This window comes from Pithys albifrons, chromosome 3 (genome assembly GCF_047495875.1).
Source record: "Pithys albifrons albifrons isolate INPA30051 chromosome 3, PitAlb_v1, whole genome shotgun sequence".
Lineage (NCBI taxonomy): Eukaryota > Metazoa > Chordata > Aves > Passeriformes > Thamnophilidae > Pithys > Pithys albifrons.
This window is the reverse complement of record NC_092460.1, coordinates 34,501,915-34,522,278: the sequence shown is the minus strand read 5'-3', so window position 1 is coordinate 34,522,278 and position 20,364 is coordinate 34,501,915. Positions and strand designations below refer to the sequence as shown.

Here is a 20,364-nt window from a genome sequence, read left to right as displayed (position 1 = left end):
AGTGTTCAGAGGAAGGCAGCAGGGATGTATTTCTACTTCACTTGCAGTTAAATATTCTCCCTGCTGAAAGGGGGGGCAAGAAAATTCTTCAGTACTTAACTGTATATATAACTGTAAGTATTTCTTGATTGGGAAAAGCAGGAATGGAAAAAAAGCTTAGAGAAGCTTTTAACGTGCCTGTATTAAAAACATCAACTGTCCAGATTTATTTTGCCAGAAGGAAGTTGTTACATGAGAACAGTCACTGGTACACCCTCTGCAGGGCAGCAGTAGAGGCCTCATCACAGCAGGTTTCCAAGGCACAGCTGGACAGGGTGCTGATAATCTTGTCCAGGCTTCCTTTCCCCAAGGGCTTGGACCAGACCTTTCAAGGTCCCTTCCCACTTGAGCTGCTCTGTGCTTTTGTGTTGTCAGAATATGGAAAGATGTGAAGTCACAGTGTTTGCTCCTTGTTTGGAGAATAGTACCATTTTCCCCAAGTCTTCTTGCTGTATGAAAATGAGCCCTCCAATATTACAGAGCTCTTCCTTTTATATCATTAGTCAAATTTAACTATCAAGGCAGCAGTAGTGTTTTAGCAACACCTTGAAGCACACATGAGAAAAGGGAGGTCACCAAGTTTGAGGCTGAGAAGAAATTAAGAGGGGAAATTCAAAACCCTAAAGGGGCCACTCACTCTTACTTGTAACTTTCATTTGATTCAGAGATTCTTTTTAATAAATAGCATAACCATTTTAACATCTGTTTCTGAGGTGAACCACCACTTAAACAAAACCAGAGCCCAGCAGGTGTTGCTGCTCACGAAGTGCAAGTGTGGGTGGAGCTGCCCCTGGGCCTTTTCGTCAGCCCAGCTGTGACAAACAAGTGGAACTGAAAGCACCAAGGTCTCTTGGTTACCAAACACTGGGATTGCAGCAGCAGCTCATGTTTTTTCAAACTCACCAAGAAAAAAGCTCAAGACTGACTTTTATCCCATGGCACTTACTACACTAAGGCCTTCTCCTGTTCAATGTCAGGCCCTGACATCATGTTCAACTCCAGATATAATTTTTCTGCCTTTTTAAAAACAAAAAAGTATGTTTCAATCTTAATTCCAAACTTCAAAATTCCACCACAGTTCCTAAATTATTAAATTTCTCTACTGAAGCATCTTATGTCTTCTGTTCTACTAGTACCTTGTAATCCTCAGTGATTTTTCATTTTTGAGCAGAAGTTGGACTAGATAATCTCTGGAAATCCCTTCCAGCCTCCATGATCCTGCAATAGTGTTACTATAGACTACACTTCCAAAGAGTTCAAAAGGCAACAGTTACTATTTACATTTTGTATCATAAGATAAGCACCAATCATTTTTATAAGAAACACTTTCCCCTTCACTGCTAGACTCTAGACACTTGTTTCCCTGGTTGTTTTTTATTAAAAAAAATGCAAAAGAAAATACTATTACTAAAGCACAAACTGAACTTACTGCATTGTCCGTGGAGAAGTAAAAACATGATTAGATCCTAAATGTAGTCTGTGAAACTCAGTCAATAACTACTGGTTGGTCAACTCCACCTGCCTCAAGCTTAGGCTTCTTTGCTTTTAAGTTAGAGCCACAGCCAGGCCGTTTGTGCTGCTGTGACTTCTTCCCCACTGAATCCTGGACAGTCTTTGAAACAGTCTGAGCATTTTCACTGCTTCCTTTTGAATTTGAAGACAGAGATGGCTTGACCTGTAAGTTGGAAACAATTCTGTTAAAATTCTAGCATTGTTTTCTTTCTTCTTCCATGTCCCCATACAAAAGAGAGGATACAGAATCACAGACTATTCTGAGCTGGAAGGGACCCACAAGGATCATTGAGTCCAACTCTGAAGTCAACGGCCCGTGCAGGGGATTGAACCCACAACCCTGGCATTCTTACAACCAGGTTTTAACTAACGGAGCCAACTAGTACTTACAAGGTCTGTTTTAAATCCTGTTGATTGCATTAGCACAAAAAGTACTTTGAGCAAATACCAAACTATTAACATAAGCTATAACAGATACCTCTATAGCAAATCCATACAGATCTGAGTACCTTGTGAGCACTTTTCCTGTTTGGTATTCCCTCCATAGTGATGACGTGTGCCTCGTTTTGCAGCAGACGGGCTTTCGGTCCCACCTTCAGGTAGGATATTGTAGCAAATGCTGTGAAGCTGAAGTCTTCCCTGCACAAATTAAATCAGTGTTACAAGGGAAAGTTGGAGACAAAGGCAGGTTTGACCATGCAGGGGGAAATCACAGAATCATTAAGGGTTGGAAAGGACCTCGGAAATCAAGTCCAACCATCAGCCCAGCACCACCACTAAACCACATCCGCGAGTGCCACATCCACACATTCTGGGAACACTTCAGTGGTGGTGGCTCCACCACTTCTCTGGGCAACCTGTTCCAAACCTGACAACCCTTTCCATGACAAAAGGGACACATTAACCCTTCTGTTGAATGTTCCAAATATCATCTTGATTCTAGTTTATTTATTTAAGTGGACAGTCAGTTAACTTGGAGCCAGTCTCATAAATACTTAACATAATTCAGTTTGTGGACCTTTACACACACACACACACATACGTGTCCATCTCTTGAAACAAATGGAGAAAACTTGGAAAAAAGATGTAATAAGTCATCTTCTCACACGCTTAATAATATAAAGAAGTCAGTTGCAGAAACAGATGCAAAAAAAATTAAGACAAAAATAAAAGGATTAAATATTTGATTTGTACATATTGGAAGTTGTATACGAGAAGACAAAGCACCAACAGCCAGCTTACAACAGCATGACTTATTTTCACTATGCTTTCTTAACATTTCTGGGTAACACCTTCGATATTACCCAGCCTGTCCTACTTAGACTTCATGTGGGCAGCTCCTTTTGCTGGAATGTGAATGAGATCTATATAAACAGCAGACTTCTCCAAAATGAACCCTGCTGCAGATTTAAAGGTTCAACCTGAATACAGAAGACTCCAGCTTCTTAAAATAGCACAAGATGCAGCATTTCAAATGTTCCTCCAACTTCTGAAGAGGAAATATAGTAATATTTGAGGGGGTTTTAAAAATACCTTAAATGCACCTCAAATAAATAAAGGCTGAAAACATTACAGAATGTATCCATTAATGCTGTACAGAAGTAACAAAACAGTAAAGAAAAATGACTACTAAATGTTAAAAACCAAAACCAAACAAACCACGACTAGTCATCTTACATACTTCAGATACTGCTGTAGCAGTAAAAGGGCAATAATTCTCTCCAGCTCCTCTCGAGGGTGCTTTGGTGGAGTCACTTCAGCCACCCTGAATTTTGACACACCTTTCCCAGACCATGCATCGATTAACTTCAGTGGGGTGAGTTTCTCACTCATGTTTTCAGCTTGCTCAAGTATCTTGATTAGATCCTTGCAGTACCCTGTGACATCCATCTTCTCACATGCTGGAAATAAAAGTGAAAGAATATTTAAATAGCAAGTTATTTATAGTTATTTGGATAATATTAAACTTCAGGTGTATGCATGCATATACCTTTATATATTTATATATAAATATAGAGAGAGATAGATGGATCGAGATATCTACTATAAATAGACATCTGTTGTATAATAGCAATGCTTTTTTTGTTTTATTTTTAAACTGTAACTTAATAAAGCTGTAACTTTCCCTCTGACAATTAGAATATATTTGTACTCACATCTATCTTTCTACTTCATTATTGAAACTCCAATCTGGCGAACATTTCTACTTGTATTTAATCTTATAAACCACACAGATTATTTCAGAGAAGCATTTACAAAGCATAAAATTTGCAAGGTGGCTACTATGTTACCCTACAGCTGGATTCTTTTTCCTCACCCACAGTGTTTATTATGACCAGATTAAAGAGCACAAAGGAAGCAAAAAATGTAACAGAGGCATTTATTCTCCCAAAACACTTACAGACAAAATGAGACAGAAAAAAGGGATTAATTGTATTATAAAAATTAGCGTCATCAATAATTATTTTGAGCATCAACACATCTGTGTAGTACACAATGATCACCCTTCTACTGCATGACCAGATTATGGCACAGAATTACCCCAACTGCCTCCTCCAATACTAAGAATTAAATACTGAAAAACAAGTACTGCTGCTACATTTCCTCAGACTTTGCTTGTGTATTGAAAGGCCCTGGGAGTGTACAAGCAATAATCAGGATTATTTCCACTATTTTTCATCACATAGCTCCTGTAAGGCTTGGGTACAAAGCAGCTCCATACTCTTCCCAAACTCTGATCCCAGTATAAATTTCAAATAAAACACATTTCTAACTAGAAGACATTGTCATTTGCAGTAATTTGCAAAACAGTTTTATGATATAATTAACTGTATAAAGAAAAAACAAGCTAGATTTTTGTTTGTCTGCTTTACACCCCAAAACATGTAGAGAGAAATAAAGTCTAGTTATGAGAAGACAGTTTTTTCCACATGTTGATCACTATATCATCCAAAGCCTTTTTTCAACAGGTATGTGAAATGAGATGGTATTAAAAGAATACACCTGATCCTCAAAGAATTATAAAGTGGTTTTGTGTGTCCAGTTAAAGATGTCCAAGACCAACTTTCTCTCAGAACTCCTTTCAGAGCTTTCTAGCTTTTCAAGGGGTGCCCTATGTCTAAGCTGCAGGGCTCACTCTAAGTGAAACAACAGATGTTTTGTGCAGCATTTGAGTTTTTTGGCTTTCTGATGGGGACCAAAAGTGACAATTAAAGCAAGAATGAGCTAACCAACACTCCCAGGCCCAGGAAGTTTGTGGGCAAAGCAGCAAAACACCTTATGTCCCAAAATCACATTCTACTGAAACCATCCTCTTATCATACAGCTGGTCTTGTTTCAAGCTCATCTCCCAAGCTCCCTCTTGTGTCTAGCCCAAATGCCTGCCCTCTTGTAATCCCAACTTTCTTCCTAAGGAAGAGCATATGCTGGACAGACACTGTGCTTCAGGGCTAACATGCAGCCCAGAACTGGTGTGCCAGTGGTTTTGCAGTCCTGACACAGGTACATCTCATGAGCATGTGGCACTGAAATCCTCAGGGATTTTACCAGGGAAGTTGTGAGAGGATGGGCAAACTGTACCTTTTCAGAGTTCAAGTGTGAACAGTTTGGCGCAGGAAACAAAACCTGACTCATATCAGAATCTTTTTAAAACAGGTAAGCCAATATTCCCTTTGCCCCAGCCTCCTTTTGGAAACAGGTGAACAGCTGAGGCTGAAGGATAACAAAGTGTTCAGCTTCAGGCAAAAAGCAAACCAGGAAGTATCCTGCTAAACACCCTGAACTTGGCAACGCCAAAAGCTGAAATTTGTGACAAAATTTGCACCTTGAAAACTGGCAGTATTACAACAAGCACAGTTGACAAAATTTGCTTATAGTTTTTCTAAACTGTATTTCTTTAAAGCAATTTTTCCCACGTTCTCCATCCTTTACTTACCATTCTCTCTACAGCAGTTATCACACATTCTGTTGCAGTTTGCAGAATCCCACACCTCATCAAAATGATGGGCTATGAGCACCCGGCGACACCTGGGAGAACAGAGAGACAACAGGGCCCACGTGTACACACAGGTATTATAAACCATGAAAACGGCAACAAGAGGGTCCCTTGGGACAGCTCGTATCTCAAAACAGGCATGAAGAATTATCTCAGGAAAAATCAGAGAACAAATACTGCCACACAGTACTCCCTGTCAGTTATGCCAGTAGGAACAATGAGTAAATGCTGATGTAGGAACAGTTTGGTTAAAGCAGAAAAGTACAGTCTGCAATTTCAATAGAATTAAAAATCATAAGAATATGAACTCATATGAGGCTAACAAAGGTACACTTCACACACCCGGCTGCCCACAACATGGATATAAGTGCTTTCCTTGAAGTATTCCAGATAGCTCAGTGCAGCAGAAGAAGCATTACACATATATGGATTCCTACATGGTCATTAAACACTGGTAACCTTAAGAGTAAAAACCAAAGCATTCCAGAATGGGATTTGAAATCCAGATAGTGTTGGTTGACAGGTAATTCACCTCCATGGAACTGCTTCCATAATTTTATCATAAAGCTGGAAAACTTCCTCTTGTTTTTGTGGGTGGTTTTGTTTGGTGATGGGCTGGTTTTGGTTTTGAGTTGGGGTTTTTTGTGGTTTTTTTTTTTCAAGTGCCCTCTAAAAAACATAACTAAACTAGCCTATTTAAAACCTAAGCAATGAAGGCATCACAGTAACTTACTTGGTCATATTTTGACAATAGGATACCATATCATAGAGCTTCTCTTGCCCAACATTTTCCATCACTACCATTGAGCTGATTCTGAATATATCTCCAAAACCATAATACAAAATGCAGTCAGCTTTCTGGTCATCTCTACCTGCAACACATTAAAATGAATAGAAAATTAAAATCTCAACCCATTTCCCCTCAAGGTCCTTGTAATGCTTTTTTCCTACATAGATTCAAATCTGCCTTTGAAAAAGCAATGATGCACAAGATAAAAAAAACAAAACTAACAACACCACTTATTTTTTAACCAAAACAGCTATTTAGACATTGATCAATCCTTAAAATTCCCTGCTCCACACCCCCCATCATACTTGTATTTCTTTGGCAACTGAAATTCATACAATGATTAGACATCATCTAAAGACAATTGGAGCAAATCACACATCCCTGTTTCTATACATAGAAAAACAAACAAACAAAAAACTATACACCAAATCAGTGTCATGTTATTCTGGCAAGCCACAGGTGTCAAAAATCAATGAATTCAAAAAATGCCGAGTGAAGGGCTGGCTACCCAGTTACTCTTTGATACACTGCAACAGAGGCCTGAGATCACGCACACAGTTTATATTTGCTTTAAAGCCTCTTTACAGGAGCAGTGTTACTATACACTTTGAAACCTGTCTCAAAGACAAGAGACTTTGCACAAATGGCTGAAATGCAAGTACAGTTTTACTGGTTTAATGGCTGTAAATGGCAACCTTGCAAAAGCCATTTTCTACAATACCTGCACGTCCACTCTCCTGGTAGTAGTTCTCCATGGATTTGCTCATAGAATGATGAATTACAAACCTCACATCAGGTTTATCAATTCCCATGCCAAAAGCAACAGTTGCCACTACAACCTGAAAAAAGAAAAACAAATAAACCATTAAGAAACCATCAAAGTATCAAAACAGAATTTGTTTAAATGAGACAAGTCCATGGAAAGTATCTACTTAACCTGGATTTCGTTTGCTGCCCATCCTTTATGAACTTTGGTTTTATATTTAGCATCCATGTTTGCATGGTAAGTCCCTGCCTTGATTCCCAGTTTCTGCAAACTCACAGTAACTTGTTCAGAATCCTTTTGAGAAAAACAGTAAACAATTCCTGCACAAAAGTGAAAAATGCCTCAATGTAATGCCTTAAAAAAGCCAAACAATCCCCAGTACTTAAAAACTGTGAAAGTTTTATTAACATAATAAATAAAAAGCATCATACAGTCTTTGTGCCTATTCAGTCTGCAGTCTTTGTATCCATGAAGGAAACTTCAATTATCAGCTTGGATTTGTAGGCTAAAGAAGAATTATGGGTGCCAATCCACATAATCATGGAAGTGTTCTATTGATGTTCAAGGAGGACAATGGAAGTGTTCTATTGATGTTCAAGGAGGACAATGCTTATTAAACCTTATGTACAGGGGTGTTTGTTCCTTATGGACACCTGTGTCATCTCACCTGAGGTTTCAGATAAATCTGCTTTTTGTCATTAGTCAGTCTGGGCTAAGTCAGGGATTACACACAAAGCCATGTGATCATCTTGGCACAGCTCTTTGGGACCTGCTTATCATATCCAGAGAGCTCCACAGCAGAGACAGGGACAGACTGCTGCTCTGGAAAACCAGGTTCTGTTGCCTTTACAAGATGTCTCTCCTCTTCATTTGCACTACATAATTTATTGATTACACAAAGTCCAACTTGTAAGTTTTGCTTTCATCACAAAAGCACAAATCAACCCAAAACACCCATTGTGGGCACTGAATAATAGATAAATCTTATGACCAAATATGAACAAGAAGCATGAAATCCAATAAGCCTCCTGAGACTTAGATACTAAATGACTAAATGTGCAATTACTTTTACAATCTTAAAAATTCCTATTATTCTTATTTATGTGAATATTGTTTAATATAAATCAACACTCTATTTCAATACTTCAGAAGATAAAACTAGTCAGTAAAGAAATTTAATCACTACTGAATGAGGAGAAATTGTTTAAGGTATGGATCTCATTACATTTCATTTATTCTTAATGCTGGATGTTTAATGTATGGTGAAGGTAGAATTTATTTCTCTACACATTTCAGGATCACTCCAAAACATCCCAACATCTTTTTAATGCTGATGATTATGAAAAATAACAGGTGCACTTTTTTTGATATTATTTACCTGACAGTCCTTTGTATCTTCCATTGATGGTCTTAACTATGTCCTCAATGAAATCTTCATTATTTGAGGGCTTATGCCGAACCTTAAAAGTATAATATACATATGTCAGAGTTCAAGTGGGCACACAGTGTATCAAACAATCCTATTACTCTGTTTCTTACAGTATGATAAACAAAACTGTTCTACCATTTAACAAAAATTCTCTTCTGTGTGCAGTCAGACTACAACTCAAAAGTCCACAGAAAAACAAACCTTCAGGTTTTCCCCATCAAGACAAATAAAAGAACCTGTAGCCAAGTTGAAAATACAGCATGACACAATAACTTTTGCCATCACAGGACATATTTTCCAACAGGCTGCAGCAGTCTGAGCCTGCTGCCTGCCTCTCTCCTGTACACAGTGCTGACTGCACACAGACAGAGCAGCCCAAGTCCCTCTGCAAGTGGTAACAAGTTCAACAACATGAAGTAATTGAAGAACACCATCATTCATTGAAAAGCTATGGATTATTAAAATTTATTCTAAAAGAAACCTATTCTAAATTTAATCAACTGTACCTTAGAGGAGACAATGCAACAGTGAGGCAGCTGAACAAGCAGGTAACAAGACCTACCTCATAGTAAAGGTTGGGCCGGTTGAAAGAGGCAGTAAAGGTAATGCACTTCTGCACATGCAAAATTTTCTGAGCATCCTTTAAAACATGATTTGTAGCTGTTGCTGTCAGTCCAATCAAGGGAGTATTGGGAAACTGTCTTTTCAAGATGCCAAGAGACTTGTAGTCTAAGCAAGAAAACAAAACATGGACATTAAGAGATTTCTCTCCACAAATCCGAACTTCAAAAAAGATACTCATGTACACAGTATTCAAAGGGATAATACTGCAATTACCAAAACAGACGTCTTCTAATTCAATTTCACAGAATCACGGAATAGTTTGGGTTGGAAGGGACCTTAAAGACCATCTCATTCCACCCCCACTGCCACTAAACCAGGTTGCTCAGAGCTGCATCCAGCCTGGCCTTGAACACTTCCAGGGATGGGGTATCCACAACTTCTCTGGGAAACCTGCTCAAGTGCCTCACCACTCTCACAGTAAAGAATTTCTTCCCAATATCTAATCTAAACCTGCTCTTTTTCAGTTTTAAGCTAATCCCCCTTGCCCTGTCATTCCATGTCCTTGCAAAAAGTCTCTCTCCATAGTTCCTGTAGGCTCCCTTCAGGTACTGGAAGGATGCAATTATCAGACAATTCAGAAGGCAAAAAGTCTGGAAATAGTTCTCAAAGATAGGAAAATATGAGTAGCATCACATTAACCAGCATTAAGGTTATTTTGCCAGTCCATTTTTACAAACAGCTTTTGAATAAACACAACTTTGTATTTTAATAAACAACCAACGTGGAATTTGGATACACAGACCAGACTGTGATAAGGAAAGACTTCAAAGGCTCCGTTCTGACAATCACTTGCTTTTGAATAGCAATGCAGCCAGAGGTGCAGATCCAAATTCCACACTGCCTGTTTAACTACCTGGCTCTTGGCTCTGACACCACTTTTTAGCAAAACTGCAAAGGCTGACTTTACAGTTCATATTGCTTCAAATCAGGTTTTCTTTCAAAGGCAAAGAAACAGTAACCAGCAAGCAACAATATTCTAAAACTACCAAGATAGGAAAGAGATCCAAGCATACTTTCTTCCTCTCCAAGTCCAGGGTATTTGTTTCCACTTGCTTTAGAGGTGGTTAAATACATCTCATGAATTTACAAAATGCTCTACCTCTGTCACCCAAAGTGCCAGGGAGCATTGTGCAGAATGACAGTTTTTCAAACAGCAGTAGATTAAGGATAACTGCATTATCCATATTAAAGATGGCAGCCAAAACCTTTGACTTTATGAAGCTCCAATTAAAGTAAACTGAAGAAGGAGTTTTTCAGAACACTGACAGAAAAATCCAAGTTGAAATCATTCCCATTTAGCTCCTTAGGCAAGGATATAGCAATTTGCTAATTAAATTCCTTGAGCTAACAGAGGTACTAGTCATACACTAAGAATTTACTTAACACATGAAGAAAGGACCTGGCTTTACTAATTATTTATTGATGGCTGAATAACCCTGCAGACTGGATTTCTGAGGAGCATACCAGGCCTGAAGTCATGCCCCCACTGACTACAGCAATGGACCTCGTCCACCGCGACCCGAGCCAGATGCCCGGCCTGGTAAGCTTTCTCCAGCTTGGACATGAACATTTTGCTCTTTGCAATCTTCTCTGGGGTCACATAAATGAGCTTCAGTTGTGAATTCCTGTTTAGCATTTCGGTATGGACCCACTTCACGTGCTCCTGTTCAAAACAAAAGGAGACATCAGCGGGTAACCAACCGGGACAACACACTCAAGTTGCTCAGTGCTAAGATTCTCAAGAGGTGATTAGCAATTCATAAGGGGTAATTAACAGAGACTGACAAGCTGTTACACAGTATTTACCACTATTATAAGTCTTTGTAGAAGATCATTATATATAAAAAATGTAAACTTTAATACTTGGAAAACCTGTGATGGAACTTTGAAAAAGCAAAGTATTGAATATTTGTCTTTGCTTCATTGTGTATCAGTATTTTCCCAACATATTTTCACAGTTGGCAGTTGGGATAATTCTGTGCCATGATCTGATCATGAAGTAGAAGCATGATCATTATAGAATCACAGGATGGCCTGGGTTGGAAGGGACCTTAAAGATCATCCAGTTCCAACCTTCCTGCCATGGTAATGGACCAAACATGCCAGTAGTACTACAAGTATAAAATAATCTCTTGCACACAAGACCACACAACAGTGATCTTCATTACTGAGTTTTTGAAGAGCTCTGCCTCAAAGCAGGCTTCAAGTTTGGCACATGGCATCAAGCCACAGACATCAAATCCAGTGTCATGTGCAAAGTTAGTGATCACAGCCTCCTGCTAGTCAGATATTTCACTCTAAAAAGCAATTGATTAATAACAGACTGAGAACTAAGTTGCTTCTTGGCCTCTGGATCAAACTGCTTACCATCCTATAGAGAGATAAATAGTTATATGTCAAAGCCTGCAGCACCCAATATGTTACTAGTGAACAAAAATCACCTACTCCAAGTCTAGAAACTGAATAAAAATTTACAACATACACCAGCCAAAGGTACTTTGTATCCTTTAAATAGTTCCAAGAAATCTATTTATTCCATGAAAGGTGTTTGTTTACATGTGTTCTCACCATTAAGACAAGAACACAAGGCACTTATTCTGTTACCCTCATCACCGCACCTTCCTGGCAGGATATGGTGGATAGAGCAGCATGAGCTGGTAAATCTGTGTCACCTGTTCAAAAGTAGCACAGGGGTGAGACACCAGCACATCCAGCACAAAAACCAGGAAGACCTGGCAGTTAAACCTACCTTGCTGCTTGAGGCATTTAATAAAGCTGCAGAAATACCAAGCTGTTCCAAAACCATGAGCTGATCTTCCATAAGGGATATCAAAGGACATATCACGAGTGTGAAACCTGTAACAATCAATCATTGTGCCAACTGAACACTTCACATGTCACAAATATCTCCTCTAGTGCTTTTTACTAATGCATCAGCTCTCAAGAAACTGCCAGGCATAAGCTTAAGCTTCATATACAGCAGCAGATTCCCCTCCTGGATAGCTGACAAGTGAGTGCCAGATCACACAGGGATAAGTCTTATTAAATGCCCATCACAAACAATGGGGCTGCAACAGAGTATAAAAATTAATATACAAAACAAAGCAAGTTGCAAATCTGAGTCATGAGGTACTAATTCACCATAGAACTAAGCAGTGGCAGGTAATGGTACATTTTATCTTCGTTCATTAGTAAAGTTACATGCAACTGGATGGGTTATGTAAAAAAAAAACAACCCCAAACCCTCAAAACAAACAACAACCAACTAAAACCAACCAACCAAAAATACACACACAAAAAGCTTAAAAACTGGAACAGAATACTTATTTTTAAAAATGAATATCCCAAATAATCTGAGGCTCAAAGTTCAGAGTGGAAGAGACAAATAACAGATATCTGTACTTTAATAATTTATAGTCTGTGTATTGAATTAAAAAGGAAAGAAAGAAAAAATAGTGACAAACTTTAAAAACGTTCTTTAGTGTTTAATAATATTATGAGTTGAGTGGAACCTTGATAAAATATTTATGCCTTGTAGATATGATTTAATTTAAATAATTTAAAGCTAATATTGCTCCTTTAGAGCAAATAAATAAAGCAAATACTTATATCTTTGCTCTTTTTTCCCCATACTGTGATATCAGACACCAAATTCTCCAAGTATTATTTTCCAAATAACTATAAAAGGGAGAAAATAAATCCAGTATTTTTATGTATGTCCTTTTTCCCCCTTACATACCGTCAGAACAGACAGCTGGTAACTGGTAGCAAAGGCTCTTTCCACCACCTGTAGGCATGACAAGAAATATATCCTTTCCTGCCATTGCAGCATTTACTGTTTCAAGCTGCAGTGACCTAAACTTCTGGAGTTTAAATTTGCCTTGCAGTGCAGTTTTTATCTTCTCATACCATGGAAAATCTGTTAAAGGGAAAAAAACCCCGCAAACATGTTTCATAAGCAAGCTAAAAAGTGAGAAGGAAGGATAATTTACATATTCAATAATTAAATCTGGAAGCAACACAATTTTAGATTCTGGGAAAGTGTTTAAACATTCAATAATGGCACAGCAAAAGCCACACAGAGCCTGAGTCTGTATAAACCAATTTCTAAGGTGGACTTTTGAAAACTCTATAAAATGTAAAGGCAATCCACCTCCAGACCAAAGTTCTCATTGGACATAGATGTAAATTCATGCAAAAAACCCTCACAAGCTGATGAAGAACTTCAAAGTGCCAATGACCATGTTAACTCATTAGTCCAAAATTAAATGGAAATGAGAAGCCTTCCCTGAAAATAAATCAAGCCAGACCCTGAGCCCTGAAACTTCCCTCAAACAGATGCTGCAATTACAAATAGTATAAGGAGGCAGGGATACAATTTTTTTTTATATTTCAGCAATAGTAAACATTTATTCAAAAGAATGAGGGAAAGTAAGTTTAATCTTTCCCAAAATAATCACCTCAGCATGCTTATAATAGTTTTTCTTTTCTTCAATAAAGAGCTAAAGACCGCATTATTTAAAGACATAATATTGTACAAACGTAAATTTCAGATGCAACAGGAATCATATTAACAATTGTTATACCATTAAAATGCAGAAAAACTGTAGGAACCCCAGGCTACACCACATGCAATGCAAGAATTAACTCTGGGACTTGAGGCAACATTGCAAAGAGCACAGCCAAGATCCAAGGCTCTCTAAGACCACGGAAAGCCTCCTACTGACTTCCCTGAGCTTTATACTGGGACCAAATTTAGCTACTGCTCTTATTTAACATGCACACAGCATCTGATGGCAAAGATGTTAGTTTTCAAAGCACAGGAGGAGAGAATTAGGCACAAGGATACCAAAGACAAAGGATTTGTTCAATGTCATCAATTTGCAATTCTAAAATGTCAGTATTCTCACATATACACAGCACTTAAATATAGATTAAAGTACAAAATTAGTATATTTTTTAAAAAAGCAGAAAAAGCAAATACACACAATAGATACAGGCATTTCTAAATGCAAATTAAGTAGAAAAGGGGCAGGGAAAAATTGAAATATCCGAGTCAAATTTGGCAAGGTATAAACATGGTCAAGACCCACCAACTATCCAAGACTTAAGTTAATGTTGAACTTGGAAGACAGCAACTTCCAAAAGGACAGCAACCCTCACGCCACCACGGGACACCTGCCACTTACACTAACTCCACCATAACTAATGTATTCTACATTATTTTTGGCTGTCAGCGTCCATCTAATTTGCACTAATTTGGAAAGAGAGTGAAGCCACAAAACCCACATCAAACACCACCAATGTCCTACCCACTCAAGCAAGAAGAAACACAGAGACAGCAAGAAAACTCAGAGTGCAAAACTCCCATTATGAACTCTTGAGATGATCCAGAGCAATTATTCTTAGAATACAATCTGGGAATACAAGTGTTGCAATATCACAGAATATTCTGAGCTGGAGAGACCCACAAGAATCACTGAGTCCAACTCTTAACCCTGCAATGTCATTTAAGCATTTTAAGTACACAAGCATTGCAATAAAAATTTACTCTGGGATTCTTGAGAGCAAATCAAATCAAGTTGACACTTTGCAACAAGGAAAAGAATAAAAGTAGTTGTAACAGGCTATTCTTGTGATAATTCTGCCCAGAACTCAGATTGATGTTTAGGAATGTCCAATGAGTTAAATACAAACATTACACCATATAATTAAGATGGCAGGTCAGCCAGCTGACAAAATTTAAATAGGACAATATCAATAGGGGATTGAGTCCATCATCAGCAAATTTGCTGATGACACCAAGCTGGGAGGGAGTGTCGACCTGCTGGAAGGCAGAAGGGCTCTGCAGAGGGATCTGGATAGACTTGAGAGATGGGCTGATTCCAATGGGATGAAGTTCAACAAGGCCAAGTGCCGGGTCCTGCACTTTCGCCACAACAACCCCCTGCAGTGCTACAGGCTGGGCACAGAGTGGCTGGAGAGCAGCCAGGCAGAAAGGGACCTGGGGGGGACTGATTGACAGGAAGCTCAACATGAGCCAACAGTGTGTCCAGGTGGCCAAGAGGGCCAATGGGATCCTGTCCTGCATCAAAAATAGCGTGGCCAGCAGGACCAGGGAGTGATCCTTCCCCTGAACTCTGCATTGGTGAGGCCACACCTTGAGTACTGTGTTCAGTTCTGGGCCCCTCAGTTCAGAAAGGATATTGAGGTGCTGGAGCAAGTCCAGAGAAGAGCAACAAGGCTGGTGAAGGGACTGGAGCACAAGCCCTATGGGGAGAGGCTGAGGGAGCTGAGGGTGTTTAGTCTGGAGAAGAGGAGGCTTAGAGGTAACCTCATCACTGTCTATACCTGAAGGGACGTTCTGGCCAGGTGGGGGTTGGTCTCTTCTCCCAGGCACTCAGCAATAGGACAAGGGGGCACGGGCTTAAGCTCTGCCAGGGAAAATTTAAGTTGGATATCAGAAAAAAATTCTTTACAGGGAGAGTAATCAGGCATTGGAATGGGCTGCCCAGAGAGGTGGTGGATTCCCCATCCCTGGAGATTTTTAAACGCAGATTGGCCGTGGCACTGAGTGCCATGATCTGGTAAAGGGACTGGAGTTGGACTCGATGATCTTGGAGGTCTTTTCCAACTCAATCAATTCTACGATTCTATGATTAGTCAAAAAAAACTCTGTAGGAATGCATTTCCCCCTACCAAATTAGTTTACATCTCTGTTAAAATATTTGTATTTGACTTTGCAAACCTTTTTTGTTCCATGCCTCAGCTGAGGTTTCATTGTCTTTACTTCCACTTGCCTCCACATCTCCTGAGGACTGTTTTATCAGATTTTTTACTCTCATCTTCTTTTGAAGGAGTTCCTGCTGTTTATCCACAAGCTCCTGTATCTGCATCTCCACTGCTTGCAGCTCATTCTCAATGGAAACCAGCACCTCCTCTAGCACTGCAGAGAAAGGCAAGGTGAAGGCACAATAGAGACTTCAGAAACATGCCGGTCCCAGTTCTAAATTGTATTTAATTTGTTGGTTGAGAACAATGCAAAACTTAACAACAAAGAGCATCTGGAGAGATAGCCAGCCTGACAAGAACACTGATAAGATAACATCTAACATGGTACAGGCCTAGTAAAAATACTTGTCAAGGCTTAACAACTTAATTCTTCTGTTAGCAGAAATGTACTTTAAGCTGTCATCTCTGATACAGTCTATGAGAGATATGCAACACTCATTGCCTGTGTTAATAGATTAAAAAATATATCAAAATCTAGTTTCTCAAAAGCAGTGCCTCTCCAGAGAAACAGCAGAAATTATCTGCCTTCTTGCACCTGCATGTTAAGAAAGGAAAGCACATTGCAGCTGACGTATGGACAGACTGCAAACGAAGCTTTGGGCACGGCTCTCCCCACATGCCCTTCCAGCCTGTGCAGTGGATTTTTTAGGTGAGGCACAGCGTGTGCAGAACTGGCCCCACCATTTAAGTCCTCAGGTCCATTTTCCAGGGCCGAGCGAGCTTGGACAGTGACAGTGAAGTCCTCGGGACTGTCACAGCACCCGGTACTAACCGGGACTGACCCTGCTGAGTATCCGAGATCTGACGGGATGGGATGGCAGGGAGGCATTTACTGCCAGGGGACGGTCCCCACTGAGACTCGAACTCAGGACCTTGGGATTCAAAGTCCAGAGTGCTCTCCTTTACACCACAGGACTGCCCTTCTTGCAGCTGGTATTAAAGCTGCAAAAGTTACAATGAAGACAAGGACGAGGCCAATCCCAAGGTGAGCACAACATAAGAACTTTGTTAATAGAAAGCATTTACATGTGAGAAGCAGCATTAACCTCAGTAAGTCAAAATCTGGAGATGGAAATTGGGACGTTTCAAAGAGCTACATTTCACACACCAAGATCTCCCTCTTTTGCAGAACAAGAGGATCTGCTGAACAAGGTCTGGATATGGAGAAAAAATGCTTTTGTGAAGACAAACCATCCTTCACAACTGAAAAAAAGTGAAAAAATACTCCCCAAAATCTTGGGTTATACAAGTGAATCTTTGGTGGGAATTTGCCTCTTTACATCCTAATGTGCATTTGTGTACTATAGATTACATTCTAGAATCCAGTCCTTGGGGTTTAAAAGAGCAGTTAACACGCATCTCTGCATGCCAAGCACTCCTCAGTATTTCAGAGCCAGGTCAGAAAACCATAAGAAGAAATTATTTCCTCCCCCAGCAACCCCCAAAAAATGAGACTTTGGTCCAACAATAGCAGATATGATAAAAGTGTTTAGGAAGCAACAATGTATGGTATGGGAAAAAGATATCCTCATGTCAAATGGCACAAAATAGGGACATTTGTCTTCCTAAATGCCCACTGCTGCTCAGCAGGGATTCAAAGTAACTTAAAATATGAAGCATATTTTCAGAAGATTGAAAAGCAAGTAATTTCCTTGACAAGCTTAATTTTCATCATAGAATGGTTTGGGTTGGAAGAGACCTTAAAGAGTATCTCGTTTCAACCCCCCTGCCATGGGGCATTTTGTTTCAGTTTTTATCTAAGAAACAAAAAGTTATCCAGTAAAAGAAATTTTTCCTTCAAACCTGAAGTACAGAAGCATAAACTCCACAAACTCCTTTGTGCACACATTAAATTCATACAAATAACAAGCAGTAACATCAGGTGATTGTGTCCGGGAGCTAAAAGAAAAATGAACACACTGAATACTAAGTGTGGATTACCTTCAACAGCTTCCATCTTTGGAGATTAAGGAATGGTATCCTTAGGAGTCCTTATTTAAGCAAGCAGCTGCCACTAAGGAAAAAATAAAATCAATAAATTAAAAATATATGTTTTATGAGCAAGCCTTCTAAACTCAGAACAACTTTATAGTAGTTTAAGTACTGGTTCATTTAATCTGCTTATTTATGTAAGCCCCACTAGATGGCAACTGCTTTGTCCCTTCTGCAAAAGGGAAAAACTCACAATCAATTCCTGAGGGAACAACTCAACTGCCTTCTAAATGAATCCAAGTGAATTTTGACCAATTCATACATTTTCTGGGAGTCATACATTAACACAGACCACACCTTTAACCTTTTTTTTCTTCATCTCTTCAAATACTATTTTACAGAAAAGCCTGAATAAATGATATTGTTCCCCTTCTAAAAAGAGCAGCCACCATAACACCTGAAGAACTGGAAGGATGTAGAAAGAAAGTTTGGTTCAGAGAAGGAGGATTAGTTTTTATTAGATCATCAGTGAAATTGCTAAAAATACCAAACTCAAGAAACTTGACATTCTCACTCCATTATTGAATTCTGAACGATTTATTATACACACGGAAGCCAAATCCAAGGGAAGGGTAAAAGGGAACAAATTTGGGAGATCCTGCCAGTTGATTCTAACATAACAAATATTTTGCCACATTCATACAAATGGGGAGAAAACAGAAGTTAAAAATAATGTGTGAATAAAACAGAAGGGGTTATAATTAAAAATAAGTTAAAAGCTCACACTTCAGAATGAAGGTAAGTCAGCAGTGTCCAGGTCACCCACACAATTTAAGCTACACAGTTCCATCTTTATACCACTTTTCACTTGCACAAATTATGGAAATATTCATGTCCCTAAAGTACAGAGCAAGCAGGAACAGCCAGAAAAATCAGTAGGTACAGACACACTGTAAATTCAAACATTGCTGCTATTGCCCCCTCACAAACATCACTAGGCTGAGAGCTCAGGAAACAAAAGCCTCTTCTTGTCCAAGCCGAGAATGAAAATGACTTATGGAAGTTTCCCTTTGTGCTGCTAAAGCTCCACAAGTCTTTAATTTAGCTCCTGCCTCTAAAAGCAATAGCTCTGAGTATCTTAATTCTGTACCACCATTGCCAACAAAGACCCCCAATTACCATCTGACTAATCAAGAAATGCATCCCCTGAAACACCAAATAGAAGCTCATGAAACCCGAGATGAACTCAGAGCTTGTAAACCACAGTAAGCAAAGGGCAAGAGGAAGCCTGTTGTCCATCAGGCAGTTTTGCCCCACTGTAAAAACAGCTGAGTTCCTGTGAATTGATCCCATTTCTCCATAGCCCACAAGCAGGGAAGCTGCCTTTGTGCAGATACACAACAGCCCGACACAGACAGGCGAGTCACCAGCACCACCTCCCACCCTGCACTGATGGAAAAGTGTCCAGCACTGGAAACCTTGTTACCCCTCCTTCATCCAGCCTCCAATCAATCCTCTCCTGTGCCAGTCCTCAGAAGGGATGTTGAGTGTTATAAACTCAGAGCCCTTAAAATGCCCAAGCAGGATGTGTCACCTTGGCCGCCGTTCAGCCAGGTATAAAATTCCCCATACGGAAACCTGAGAGATCACCTTAAAGAAAAAAAAAGCAAGAAAAAAAAACATTAGAAGGGCACAAAAGAGCCAAAGCCACAGCACGGACATGCAGATACGGGGATATTGCTGTAATCATGGAATCATGAAGGCTGGAAGAGACTTTTAAGACCCTCCCGTCCGACCGTCCAACCAGCACCGCCACTGTAACCCCTGAACCGCATCTCCCAGCGCCAGGTCCAGCGATGGCGTCCCACCACCTCCCTGCAACCCGTTCCAATGCCTGAATATCCACACGGGCCGTCTCAGCAGCCCCCGCCCGAACACTAGCCACAGGCACGGCCGGGCCGGGCAGCACCTGCTCGGCGGGAGGAGAGAGGGAGGCAGGGAAGGAAGGAGGTGCCGGGGAAGGCAGGGAAAGACCGGGGGACGCGGGATGGAACCAGGGAAGGACGAACGGAAGAGGCTGCGGGGGGCAAGCAGGGGAGCACTTGCTCAGGATGGAGAGAAGGATGGAAGGAAGAACAGACGGACAGGCGTTGGTTGTCAGGGCCGGGCAGGCGAAGCAGGACCTGCGGCGCTTCGCTGCCGCTTCCTCCCGCACGGCGGGTTCAGCCCTGGCTCGGGCCGACACCACCCGCAGCCGCAGCATGGGTTAGTGCCGGGACACGCTCCCTAATCCCGCATCCTCATCCCACGTCCCGCTCCCTACTCCCGGCTCCGCTCCCTCAGCTCCCACCTGCGCCGGCCCCGCCCCTTCCGCCTCTGCCATGTCCTCCCAGCCAATCACAGAGCGGCTCCGCGCGCGAACGCCGTCCCCCCGCCAATCGGAGCCGGCGCCACGCCGCGCGCCATGACGGCACGGGGGCGGACCT

The 20,364-nt window shown here is 40.5% G+C and overlaps 1 protein-coding gene across 13 annotated transcripts; it reads right to left on the bottom strand.

Annotated features, from left to right (window-relative positions):
* Window positions 1-174: 174 nt before the first annotated feature.
* Window positions 175-20,247, bottom strand: RECQL (RecQ like helicase). 13 transcript variants are annotated; one of them, XM_071551312.1, is made up of 17 exons: window positions 20,020-20,221; window positions 19,357-19,528; window positions 18,663-18,775; window positions 17,888-17,960; window positions 15,903-16,100; window positions 12,894-13,073; window positions 11,904-12,010; window positions 10,619-10,817; window positions 9,093-9,259; window positions 8,480-8,561; window positions 7,273-7,421; window positions 7,057-7,174; window positions 6,279-6,417; window positions 5,486-5,577; window positions 3,233-3,452; window positions 2,061-2,190; window positions 175-1,714 (listed from the first exon to the last, which is right to left on the bottom strand). In XM_071551312.1, the coding sequence occupies exons 4-17, from the start codon at window positions 17,901-17,903 to the stop codon at window positions 1,526-1,528; spliced, it is 1,986 nt and encodes a 661-aa protein (XP_071407413.1). In that variant the 5' UTR covers window positions 17,904-17,960; window positions 18,663-18,775; window positions 19,357-19,528; window positions 20,020-20,221; the 3' UTR covers window positions 175-1,525. The 13 variants fall into 13 exon arrangements, with proteins under 13 accessions (XP_071407413.1, XP_071407417.1, XP_071407410.1 ...); XM_071551316.1 differs by having other exon boundaries at window positions 19,473-19,528; XM_071551309.1 differs by having other exon boundaries at window positions 20,024-20,221.
* Between the last annotated feature and the right edge of the window lie 117 nt (window positions 20,248-20,364).